General features: G+C 43.7%; 1 protein-coding gene across 2 annotated transcripts in view; it reads right to left on the reverse strand.

The window, feature by feature from the left end:
* The window catches only part of NBEAL1 (neurobeachin like 1), a 978461-nt gene that overhangs the window by 582115 nt on the left and 383531 nt on the right, over nucleotides 1–12815 (reverse strand). For both annotated transcript variants that reach the window (XM_085648956.1, XM_085648955.1), the window contains one exon: nucleotides 5661–5961. In XM_085648956.1, the coding sequence (XP_085505082.1) occupies nucleotides 5661–5961 (301 nt within the window). The remainder of the gene's footprint in view (nucleotides 1–5660; nucleotides 5962–12815) is intronic.

A 12815-nucleotide genomic window follows, 5' to 3' on the forward strand; every position in this document is an offset into this window, starting at 1 on the left:
AGGAGCATACGTAGCTCAAAGCACAGTCTCAGGGATCGCCAAAAAGAATATGCTGCTGCAAAAGTACAGAGTGCACAGGGGTTCGGGTTGCACAGTCCCCACGAGGGATACTGGTCTCAGAATTGCTGAGAGGTCAGATCAACTGCAGGGACGCTCGGGAACCCACCTCCTGTGTTGCAGAAATCTTCGGAGTCCTCAGGAGCTCGGGAGATGCAAACCAGTCAGATGTGTTAAGGTGCCTGCTGCGGCAGGGGAGTAACTCCTTTACTCCAAGGGAGATTCTTCTGTCGTCCAGCGAATTGTAGACCGTCGAAGTACGTGGTTTCTGCTTGCAGAGTTTAGTCCAGGTAAAATCCAAAGTCCTGTAGTCAGGGGTCCTACTTTATACCCAAGGAAGGGGTTGGACAAACTCTGGGGACCCTCATATGGGAGGGTCAGGACAGAGGGGTGGCTACACCCATGTCCTTTGTCCAGTTTCGTGCCAGAGCAGGAGCAAATGGCTCCTGCAACCGTTTGAGCCCGACTATGCACAGGGAAATCAAATGTGCCCCCAGTACAGACCTTCTGACACTCTCAGAGTGCACCCACCCAGCCCCAATATACTAAAGCCTGTCTGGGAGGTGGTCACACCACCCTGTGACAGGAAACCTATTGTCAGGCCTTCCTCTGCTCGAGCTTGGCAGGAGCCATTAGAAATAATGGGGTAACCCAGTAACCCTCAGAACCTGGGCGTTATAATGGAAACAAAAAGCAATGGTTCTGTTGGCGAGTACACAAAATTATTTCAGTATGTACTTAATACAATTAACTAATAAGCAGGTACACATTCAATGGGAGATAACGAAACACATTCAATGAGAGATAACGAAACACACACATGGATCCAAAAATTCAGAAATTGAATTCATTTTACTTCAAGGGTGAGTATCAAAAGTATATACACCGAAATATTTACGTCAGTAGCGGCCGAGTCTTTGACGGATATAGACGTCTTGACTGAACATACCAATATGTGGCGATCGTTTTGACGGCACCACTTCTCTACATTAATTGAACGCATTATCATCAAGAATTCACGACAAATTTATAGGTCGGCTGACTTTTCCTTTAAGGTGATACCAGGAAATCATGTCCTATTAATTCACAATTTTGATCCCAGGCCGCCAGCCCTCCTTTTGTTCTGATGAAGACCCACATTTGATGCATGTAATTCGGCACTACTCCATAGGGTCGAAACGTCGACGTTGTTTATCCAATTTTCCGCGCAATTCCACAAACATAACTAGGAAATTATATCCTGCTGTGGTCTATGCTTTACATGTTGGATCTGTTTGTTCATTACTGTGTACTGTTCATTGTACATAATTGTTACATGTGAATTTTGTGGTCAGTTAACCAGTACGTTGAATCACCAATTGTTTTATGTTGTATGTGTTCCTTGGTTGGTCAATCCTGTAAATATTTCGGTGTATATACTTTTGATACTCACCCTTGAAGTAAAATGAATTCAATTTCTGAATTTCTGGATCCATGTGTGTGTTTCGTTATCTCTCATTGAATGTGTTTCGTTATCTCCCATTGAATGTGTACCTGCTTATTAGTTAATTGTATTAAGTACATACTGAAATAATTTTGTGTACTCCCCAACAGAACCATTGCTTTTTGTTTCCGAGCTTGGCAGGAGGGTAGACTCGTGTCTGTGGCTGGCAGCATCCATTTTGTTATGCCCAGGTCAGGAAAGCTGGTACCAGGTGCACCTGTGTTTACCATAAGTCCCTCTAGAAGGGTGAAATCATACCTCCCCGCCAGTATGATTCCAAGGTGTTTGACCCCAAACACGAGATGTTTCTAAGCAGCCGTTTTAAAGTAAGCACTTTACCCCGAGGTTATAATGCACTTAAATATATATGGTTGGCTGCATCACAGACAACCCTGGAAAATAGGTTCCGAAGGCTGCAGAGGGGCTCTGCTCATGCAGGGGCACCCTCTCACATAAAACCCAGAACCCTGCGTTCGGGATTGATAAGGCCTGCCATAGGGGTGACTGATAGGTTTATATGTGCAGTGATTTAGAATAGATAGTTTAACCTATATCTAAGTAAGGGGTGCATGCATCACCTTACACAGGCTGCAGAAGCAGACCTGTAGTGCCATTTTGAATGGTCTCTCAGGGGTGGCATAATACATTCTGTAGTCCCTGGAAGACCTCTTGGGTACCTATGCCCTGGGTACATGGTGTACCATATACTAGGGACTGATAAGGGTACTCCAGTATCCAATCTGGAGTGTACCTAAAGTACATGCAATCAATTTAGAGGAGAAAGCAGATAGACTGACTGGGATCCTGCTATTCAGGACCCCAGTCTGAAGTCAAAAACAGTGATACATCAGCAAAAAGTGGGTGTAACCATAAGAAGCAGATCCTACTCTCCTACAGTGGTTGCTTGATCAGTTGAATGCAATATCCAAATTGCATGATGTTTTATATCCTTTTGGCTTCAGTCACTTTCCCCCTGTGGAGGAAGTCCTTTGTCCTCCCCCCCACAGGTATTGTATGTGTGAGAGGGCAGTGGTGTTGTGAGTCACTTATTGGCCAGGGCAGACCCTCTTCTTTGTGACTGCGATCTTCTTCTTGCATGTCCCCAAAAATGATGCCGCAGAGGTGTTTGGGATTGCCAATGTTGAGCTGTGATTTGGCTATCACCCTGAAACCTTTGGTGTGAGGTTGCACTTGGAAAACGTCCTCTGCCTACAAGCCTTCTGGCAGGTGTGGATCCTCTCCTCATGTGCCCCCTGAATTGCAGAGCTCTCATTGACTTTGCAGTCTCATTGACCTTCTCGAGTTGCTGAAGGGTTTCATCCACTTTATTACCAAACAATTGTTCCCCGTTGAAAGGTGCATTAATTATGTTAGCCTGTACCTCTGGTTTAAAACCGGACACTCTTAACAAGGGATGTTATCGCAGGGTGGTTCCCACCATCATCTGTCTACTTGTTGTGTTTGCCGTATCTAGAACAGATTTTAACCTCTTCGGTGCCCGTGACGAGCTGGACTCGTCATGGGCCGCGGTGGCATTGTGCCCATGACGACTCCAGCTCGTCACAAACCCCGCCCGCTAATGGAACGGCCGGCACAGGGCGGGGAAAGGGGCGGGCACCGAAGGGGTTAAGCAAGTACTTGCAATGTATTTTTCCCTCTTCTAGCAGGGATGCTGATCTCTTGCGATATTGCTCTGGCAGATGCTTCACTCTGCCATTTTGTCCCAGTGCTGATAAGCATATCTGCTTATCAGGGCATTTGAATTGGTTATTTGCCATTGAGTTGCTGCATCTTACTTTCTTTATCCGGTGGTGTTCGGATGCTGTTGTTACATTGGCCCTCTTTATGGCTGTGGCAGGAATGATGGAATCTGATGGTATAGTTCCTAGTATATATGGAGGGTACTTTGATGAATGCTTCTATTTTGTCTCAGTCCTTTGAGTTACTGCCTTGCAAGTTGCAGGTTCCTTAAAGGGTTCTCTTCCCTGATACAGTATGCATTGGTAAGTATTAGCTACTTCTTTTGGGAACCTAATAATGTCTCTATGAGGAAACATGACTGTGATTTCTCCTCTTCCAGTTGTACCCTATATTCGTCTGCCACTCTCTTTATTAGCTGGCAGTACAATGCAAAGTCGTCCAGAGGTGATGGCCTCAAGGGATACATGTCTATCCCATCTTCTGGGGAATCCGTCTCGATGTCATGCCAATTGTCTACATATATTCTGAGCCCTCTGTTCCCTGGAACATGGCAGGGTTTCTGGATCCTCTTTTTAAAAGAAGAATTCTTGTTTCTCCTCTTCCTGTGGCTCCAGAGGCGTTGGGGGCTGCAGCTCTTCGGTGTCCTTGTTCAGTTCTGTTTTTTCCGTTGAAGTTTTCGGTGGAATCCAAAATTCTTAAAGATATGCATCGTACTCTTTTTTCTTTTGTATTATCAAAGCCATTTCAGCCTTGTGAAAACTCTTCTTCCGGTGGCTTGCTCTCCACGTCTAGAGTAGGGGTAGATTTCCTCTTTGATGTCGAGGCTTCCTTCAATGGGGTATCACCCAACACTTTTTTCAGCTCCTCCAGACTCAGATTGTCTTTTGACATCGAAAACTCCCGACTTTGATCATCTTTAGACATCGTCACCTTTTTTGATGTCCGCCTAGCTGCGGTCTCTTTGCTTTGGGGCCCGAGGGATTCTTTCGGACTCTGCTTGCCTTCGATCAGATAAACTTTTGATGCGAAGTCAGCTCTCAGAGGATACCTGGTCCGGTTTTTTGTACAAGACTCAACCCCATTAGGTTATTCCAATGTTAATTGGGATCGTTTTTCTTTGTGCTTTTGCTGCTCCTTTTCGACGTCGATGATTCTAATTTCAGCACATCTAAGCCTTCACCTTTGGCCACTTCTGCGATTTTATCCTCCTCGTGGCTCGAGAACCCCAGGTCTTACAGCAATGTAGTCTCTTTATTCCACTGCATGGCATAGTATACCTGCCTCTGTTTTTCTCTTGTCTTTAAGGTCTTTGGTTTGAAGTCTGCACCGGCTGCACAGTTGTCGCTCTTGTGGTCCAGTAGAAGGCAAAGGTTGCAGACTTGATGTCTGTCCTTTTGTGCAAATTTATGTTGGCACTTTGGGCTGAACATTCTCCAGTTCACCCTCGATGTGTAGATTAGATGGTCTTCTCTTCTTCTTTTTTTTTCTAAAGTCTTCTTTTCGCAGACTGGAGAGCCTTTCACAATACTTCCAGACCCAACGGCAGAAAAAAGAATCTGAAGATGGTGACCACGCATGGGAGCTTCATGGGAGGGCGTATGACGTCAGGAGAGGCTGGAGTAGGCACCAAAGAGTGGAACAGTCAAAGCCCAACAAAAAAAGAGAAAATAGAAGGACAACAAATACAATGAAGAATTCTGGACCTAACCACTAGATGGCGGAATAATGCACAGCACTGAATCCAGAAAAGAATCATGCTGCAAAATGAGTGTTTACTTGGAGAGTAGTATCTAAGATGGCAAAGTTTCCAATTATTTGCCTCTTGGAAGACAGAGAGAGGCACGCTTCTAATGAATAATTAACAGTGAAAAAAGAAACATTACATCAGTACCAAGCTCTCTTCCCACTGTCTTCTAAGCCATTACATGTAGGTAGTAGTAAGGCAGGCTACGATGCACTCACGTTTTTGAAACTACTCAAACCGGTGGGTCTGGGCCTTGAGAATGAACAAAATATTAAAAGTGACTAATGTGCTGAAACACTATGCATTTTTTGAAAATATACAAATGTTTGTTTAGAACTTGGGACGGGTCTATCTGATTTTGAGGTAAATGGGTATGCCTAGTCAATACTCTTTATTCACCTTGTACTAGACGGGAAGTCTGTATGTAGGTCCTTATCGCAAATAAAAAATATGTTTGTTCGATATATTTCAATAAATTAATCCAGCAAAAGATAAGATCTCTTATGCCATTTGAATCCATTTTGGTTGTTCATGTGCACTGTCTATCCTTTCATTTGCTGCTGAACATTTCTAGTCTGAACCCATCACTTTTGTACAAACAAACTAGGTTAAAATTTACATTTTCCAAATGTACCAGGAATGATCTGATAAAGCTACCAAGGCCATGTTACTTACCAGCCAAGTACAGTGCTTTCACTTGGGAGGCTTGCAATGTATCATGGAAGATGATAACAGATCCAAGCTGTCCTTCCAGAGATGTTGGAGACCCCCACTCACTGTCCTGAGTTCCTGCTGATATACATTTTGAGACAGCACCAGATTTTGCAACCACTCCTCCCCAAGAAGGAGAATAAAGTATTCCTCCAAATGATCTGCTGGGTGCGACAGGGGATGAAAATGGAGGATCAGGAATTTGTGATGGAGGGGGGGTGGTAGTCCTCTGACCTGCAGAGCCAATGCAGCAAGAAGTAAAAGTCTGGAAAAGGCCACAGAAGAAAAACACTGTTTACTTGTAAGGAATCATTAGCACACAATAAAGAACAAGACAGACTGGTCGATTAGAAGGCAAAAGCTCTTTTGAAATACTTTTCCATCTTCATGCACTGATAGTGAGAAATAACAATCTAGCACAATCTGTTTATTATATAGCAAAATCTCGCACACAATTTTTTAATGGCAAAGTTAAGAATTTATTGTAAGTAAAGTTGATATTAATTTGTGTATTACAGCCTTGAGATGAATATGACCTCATAAGGGCAACCTTACTAATTCATTCACCTATGACTAAATGTATGTTATTTGTTCCATTACCATCTTTGCCCTTTACACTGGATGTAGGCATAACATTACAGTTAGAGAGAATATTACTTTTCATGTAATCTAAATAGAAATTATTTATACAAAGGGCTTCATCACACACTTCTGTTGTTTAGAAGTGCTCTTAGTAAGAAAGTTTACCCAGATGAATATGGTACTCAGTTTAAGGACCTTTGGAAGGATAGAAGACACAAGTAAACACTTATTACGCATGCCCAAGAATTCTCTTGTAATGACCAGAAGTTATCCACTATGGCAACCTGTTCTCTAGCAGACATTCTACTATGGGCCAGCAAACTGGACTCTGGGAGAAGATGTCCCAGCAAAAACGCACTGATCTTGAGAAGAGTTTAGATGACAAGACCACTTGTTAACACTGACATGGGGACAATCTGAAAGAGTGCTTCAATTGGATACCGGTTGACATTTTGTGCACCATGAAGTTGCACCACAATTCAAGGTGGACAAACGTGCTGCTTCTTCACTACACAAGAAATGATGGAACAGTTATTACTCCCTACAACCTTATCTTTTGGGAGGAAAGCCAGTTTACTCAGTGACTTCTGTTTTCAAGCCTCTGGTAAAGATAGTGTACCAGCCAAATACCTGAAATACAAAAAGGACATCAAGAAGCAACTCTAGGGAAAGTGCAAGCTGGCCATCCAAGCTACTGCCTAGAATATGGAATTCTTGGCACAAAAAGAGGGCAAGTGAACAGGAGGGCAAGTTCAACAGGATTTCTAACCAGGAAGTCATGTTCTAATCTAAGGTTTCACCCACAACAGGAAGAAAACATAGGGATCACTGGGATTCCAAGTCTTCCATTATGAAAAGAGACGTTCCAATACATCCCACTGTACAAACTTTGAAAGGATGGTAGACCGACAAGTCACAAGTTTCTTCACAGGAATCGTCTCCTTCCTATGGGACAGTTTCTCAAGTCTCCCAGCCTCAAAAGTCAAAAATCATCACAGTTACTCAACTTCGGAAACACCTTTTCTTGTAGAGACACTAACTGCAGACGCCTCACCTCGTGGATTTCCAGATCCAGAAAATGTATTAGTAATTACCTAAAACGTCGACAGGTGGCGTTGTGTGGCTCGACGTCTAGTCCGTCGACTCCGCATGTGACACTGGGGCCCCTATACAACTGCCACCTCTACATGCTATGAGTTTCTTTATGATCTCCGTCCGTGCAGTCGGATGAGGAGCCATCGAAATCATAAGTGCAGTGTGCAGATTGTTCACATTTAGGATCTTATCAAGGGACTGTACCGATCCATTTCAGGGAACTGGCAGGAGGATGTGTTGGTGAGGAATCTGCATTTAGATAGTCTCTAACAGAAATGGCATTACCAATGGTACGTAACTTACTCTTTTAATAGATACTTCTAACTGCAAGATTCTTCAGCTTGCAGCAGCACCCTCCAGATGGTGTACCTGTGTGGAATTGCTCAAATCAAGAAGTCTTGAATGACAGATCAGACGAAAAGCTAGTCATGCCGAACCTGGTTATCCAGGCAGTAGTGCTTAATGAACGGGTGACGGGATGCCCACGTAACAGCCTGGCAAATGTCCATCACTGGCACACCATCTCTAGGGCAGTGATAGCGGCCCTCACTCTGGTAAAATGAGCACGCAAGCTTTTGGAGGCTGCTTCTTGGCCAGCCCATCACAGATCTTGATGCATAGCACCGTACATTTTGAGAGGCCCTCTTTTGCACAGCTTCGTCTTTTGTAGCCCCAGAGAAATCAAAGAAATGCTACTCGTCTTGTCAGTATTCCCTGGTTCAGTCCACATACGTTCTTCCTCCTTGGAAACAGAACAGAAAGTTGGCAAGGTGATGGATTGATTAAAAGCACATCAATATAAATACGTAATAAGTTCTCTATTTGAGGCCTAATGTAACTTCCTACAGGAATATCTTTCATATATTAGAGGAGACACTTCACCCAACTTATGGCAGCATGCTTCATCATAAGTGGCTCCTCTGACCAAGGTAGGTCGAATACTAACCGAGTGGACTCAATCAAAGAGAAATAGATTTGGGAGTTCGAGATAAGATAATACTCTGGATAAGCACAGGTATAGTCACAAAGGGAGTTCACATCGAAAAGGTGAGTGCCAAATTAAGGTATCACTGCAGAATGACAAATGGGGTCGGTGGGAACAAATAGACCAATCTCTTTTTTTTTTTTTTTAACGCTTTACAACATGTAACTTGGAGAGGAATGGCTGGTTAGGTATATGTAAGAAGGCCTAAAGGGCTGCGAGGTAACATTAACCTGTTGCTACAGACAGTCCTTACTGAACCACTGTCAAACCACTGTCAAACATAATAAAACATCTGATAATTCGTGTTTACAGGTTGTATGTTTCAGGAAAAGCACCGGACAAAAACTTCTCTCAGCGTCCCGTATAAATCTATTTTGTTGACGGATGCCTCCTGAGATACCACCAATCACTTTGGGAGAAAGATCAAAAGTCATCAACTCACGCCACTCAATCTCCATGCATAAAGATGTAGAGTGTGCAGAGTGAGGTGCAAGACATAGCTCTGGTGCTGTGACAGTAGGTTCTCGGGAGATTGCTCATAGTTAAAAGTTCTGGGTAGTACAATTTCCTTGCCCACTCCAGATGACTTGGGCCTGGTCACTCCCTCATTTCCTTGAGTACTCTGGGCAGGTAAGGGAGGGGCGGAAAAGGGACACAGAAGTTCGATGTTAGATAAAGGCATCTCCGATGGAGGTCTACCTTAGAACTCCAAAGCACAAAAGTTTTGAAGCATGTTTTTTGCACTGGCAAACAGATGGAGCCAGAGTTCTTCTCAATTTTGGAAGATATCCTGTGCCACCTTAACCACTATTCATGATCCACTAGGCAACATCAGGTGAGTTAGTCAGCCCTGGACTTTAAAGATCCTGTCACGTGCTGGGCGATCAGGGAGATATATGAACATTCAGCCACTACCAGAGGTGCGGAGCCTCCTGACACAGGACCCACAACCCCACACTACCCTATTTGTTGCAGTACCAGATGGCAGATGTGTTGTCTGTAAGCAACTGTTGTCATTCCCTCTTGATGGTCGGGAGCAGCGCCTTCAGTGCCAAGCAAATCGCTTGTAACTCCAGCAAACTGTGTCAGAGACCAGCTTCTGCTGAACACCAGAGTACTCTGATCTCCATCTCGCCCGGATGACCTCTCCAAACCAATACCAAGATTGATTGTCAAGGAAAGCAAATATGTTATAACGTACGGTACCCTTCATGGTCCATACAAGTATGGCATTTTTTTTAACTATGAATTTTTTATCGGTGTATCTATATGCCAACAAGGGCTCCATAAAGTTGTTTTTTTGCCTTGTTTCCCTGCAAGCATTCCGCCTGTTCTGTTTGGTTGGTACTAAGCTGGAGGAAGAGAAGGTTTGAAGTCTATTATCATTGCAATTCCCTCTTCATAGTCAGCATTTTTCATAATACATGAAGTAGACAACTATATAAAGGTTGCAACTTTTTTATTCTCACAGTTTCACTCGGGCATAGCTTGGGTGACATTTATCAACACGTGGGTGAATGTACACTACCGGTGTTTCCCCTATCTAGAATTGAGGATTATGTATGTATAGAGATATAATTGTGAGTGTGGCTCAGCAAGGCTTCATGTTGAATTTTGCAGGTTGCTGTAAACAAAGAAGGATTTTTATTAGTGGTTCCTGAAGAAGGCATTTCACGCCAAATTGTGCGCCATCAAGCCACAACAAAGTGTGAACATCGAACTGGAATTAGGATACTAGTGTAAGAAATAAAAGACAAAGTGGTGAATATATAAAGATATATACTGAAAAAAGTATAACATTTTATAATGTATGCATTCAAGACCAATGATGAGAACAATGTCTTTTAGTGGATATGTGGATGAATGAAAAGTTTGGTGGATGTATGAAGAATGCAGTATGAATGTATGGCGAGTGAAGTATCATTTCAGAGATTAAAACTTTTTTTTTTTTCAATAAACCTGAGTTGAGAAATATCTAGGATAAGCTACCTGGAGTTAGGGTATTAGTGGGAAAAAATATTTGAGATTGAATGATGGAAATTAAATACATGCTATTGAAAAATAAGAAATACTGTGAATAAAACTACTTATGGAACATCACTTTCTGAGCCACATGGTGATATACAGATGAGAGACAAGCAGGACTCTAGTGGCGCGTAAGCACTTTACACCACTGCTCTTTTTCTGATAGTGGGCTGGGACATACAGGCTGCACGCGAGTTGCGCATTAGTATTTCACACTCTGATTGCCTATATGCTATCACACGCCGGCGCCTGCTTTTACACACACACTATGCGCTCGGTCACAGCTGCACCTTCCGCTTTGTTAGGGCTATGTCGGTGGTGTGATATTGGAGCTAACTCGAGCCCTGGTTTACCAACCACTTTTATCTTTCCACAATAGCTAGCGCTGCCTGTGAAGGCGCACTTTTGGGTTACATGTACCACCACTGCTGAGTACTATTATTTGTGAAGTTAATCTTTCCGCCCGCATTCCTTTAGTCTGGCTGATTGTCCTCCCAGATGGGGGATTCTCTTGCTGTCTGTGTTTGATCTTTCATAAGTAACTCCTGTGGACACCATCACTGGTCAGTTGTCTTGCACCAGCGTTGCTCTAATGTTTAACAATAAAGGTCACATGTGGTTTCTAATGTTCACCAGTTCATATTGTGACACTGGTCTACACTGACACTACACTGCTTACATCTAACTGACTCATACTATAAATTTTTTCTAGATTCTGTACTCTTTCACTTACGCCATCCATTTCCTTTTATCAGGTTGGCGTTTTGAACCTTGTACTAGTAGTACCAGACAGATGTTGTAACTTTTATAACCTAAATAGGTAAGTGCCACTGAAATGAACACTAATGACAAAATATCAGCGAGTTAGCCTTGCCTAATATGGTTGGGCTTATAAATGTTAGTCCTGATGTGTAACGGTTACAGATACACTAACTTTGTTTGTCTCAATTACAGGTTCACTCAGTGGATTTGACTGAACACGAAAGTATCCGGTTCAGTATTAAGACAACATTGCTATTTTCATTGTTAATTTGGTTTGCACTATTTTGCGCTTATTTAAGCATTAGCTGCCAAATACGATCCTGATGAAAGCCTCGACACTTTTATAGGTCATTAAGGCTGAAACATGTTGATCTCACTAATGTAGCCATTTCTAATCTGGATAGGCTCAATACACAGCTTATTGTTTTTAATCCTACCACAGGGGAGCTGAATAAAGCTCACCGTTACCTCTGTAGGCTGTTTTAATTCACACACACTTTTTCAGCACTGCACTTTTTTGTCCCACACACCACGCTCACATAGGGTTTTTAAGATAACCCATGTGCCCACATTGAAAAACATCCCTGAGCTCCCTCCTCGTAAAGAGGAGTTTGTAGTTCGCGCCAGAACTAGGTTCTGACGCGGGGAGGCTCCCCTATGATAAAACATGACACCATTGGTGTGTGAGGGGAGTCGTCCTTTAAAAGGGATATTCCCCTGTTCTCTCCCTTACTGAGAAATAGTGTCTCTCCCGTGTACATCTTTATCTAACCGACATTGCCTGGACCCGTAAATAGATCTAACCAAGGTTCTCCCAGTAGTGGAAGAGACATTGCACCACCTTTGGATAAACACTCTATTTGTGATACGGGAGGCTGAGTTTGTCCGCCCTGGCATTCAGATATACCGCTAGGAGTGTGCAATCTGGAAAATGTCCAGAGGCGCAGTCATGCCACCTGGTAATGTCCAGATGTGCAGAGCTTCCTGGCACAAGATCCTTAACTCAAGACCATCCTTTTTGATGTAGTACCACATGGCGGTAGTGTTGTCTGTGAGCACCTGAACCAGTGTCCTCCTGGTAGATCGAAGGAATGTTTCAATGCCAAGTGTACAGCTCTCAGCTCCCATAGGTTGTTGTGGAACTGAGACTCTGCCGAAGACCAGAGCCCTCTGATTTCCACCTCACCCAGATGTCTGCCCCAACCCAGGAGTGACGCATCAGTGACCACTGAGTTCTGGCCAAGTGTACAGCTCTCAACTCCAATAGGCTGATGTGGAACTGAGACTCTGCCAAAGACCAGAGCCCTATGATTTCCACCTCACCCAGATGTCTGCCCCAACCCAGGAGTGACGCATCAGTGACCACTGTGAGTTCCGGGTAGGGAAGGAAGAGGGTTCTGGCGCTGACCCAATCGCGGTTCGTCAGCTGCTACTGCAGGTCTTTTGAAGTGTACTCCGATATCAGGACCAAGTCGGAGAGAATCCCCTGATGCTGAATCCAATGAAACGTCAAATCCTACTGCAGAGCCTGTATATCGGGGATGCTTTACCAGGAGGATGCAGGAGGCCATGGGGCCCAGCAGTCTCCCCAAAATCCAGGATAAAGGCTGAAACATCGGTATTATATCCTGAATATCAGGGAACAGCCGCTGGGGAGGATAGGTGCAGAA

The sequence above is a fragment of the Triturus cristatus genome, chromosome 3_2, assembly GCF_964204655.1.
Source record: "Triturus cristatus chromosome 3_2, aTriCri1.1, whole genome shotgun sequence".
Lineage (NCBI taxonomy): Eukaryota > Metazoa > Chordata > Amphibia > Caudata > Salamandridae > Triturus > Triturus cristatus.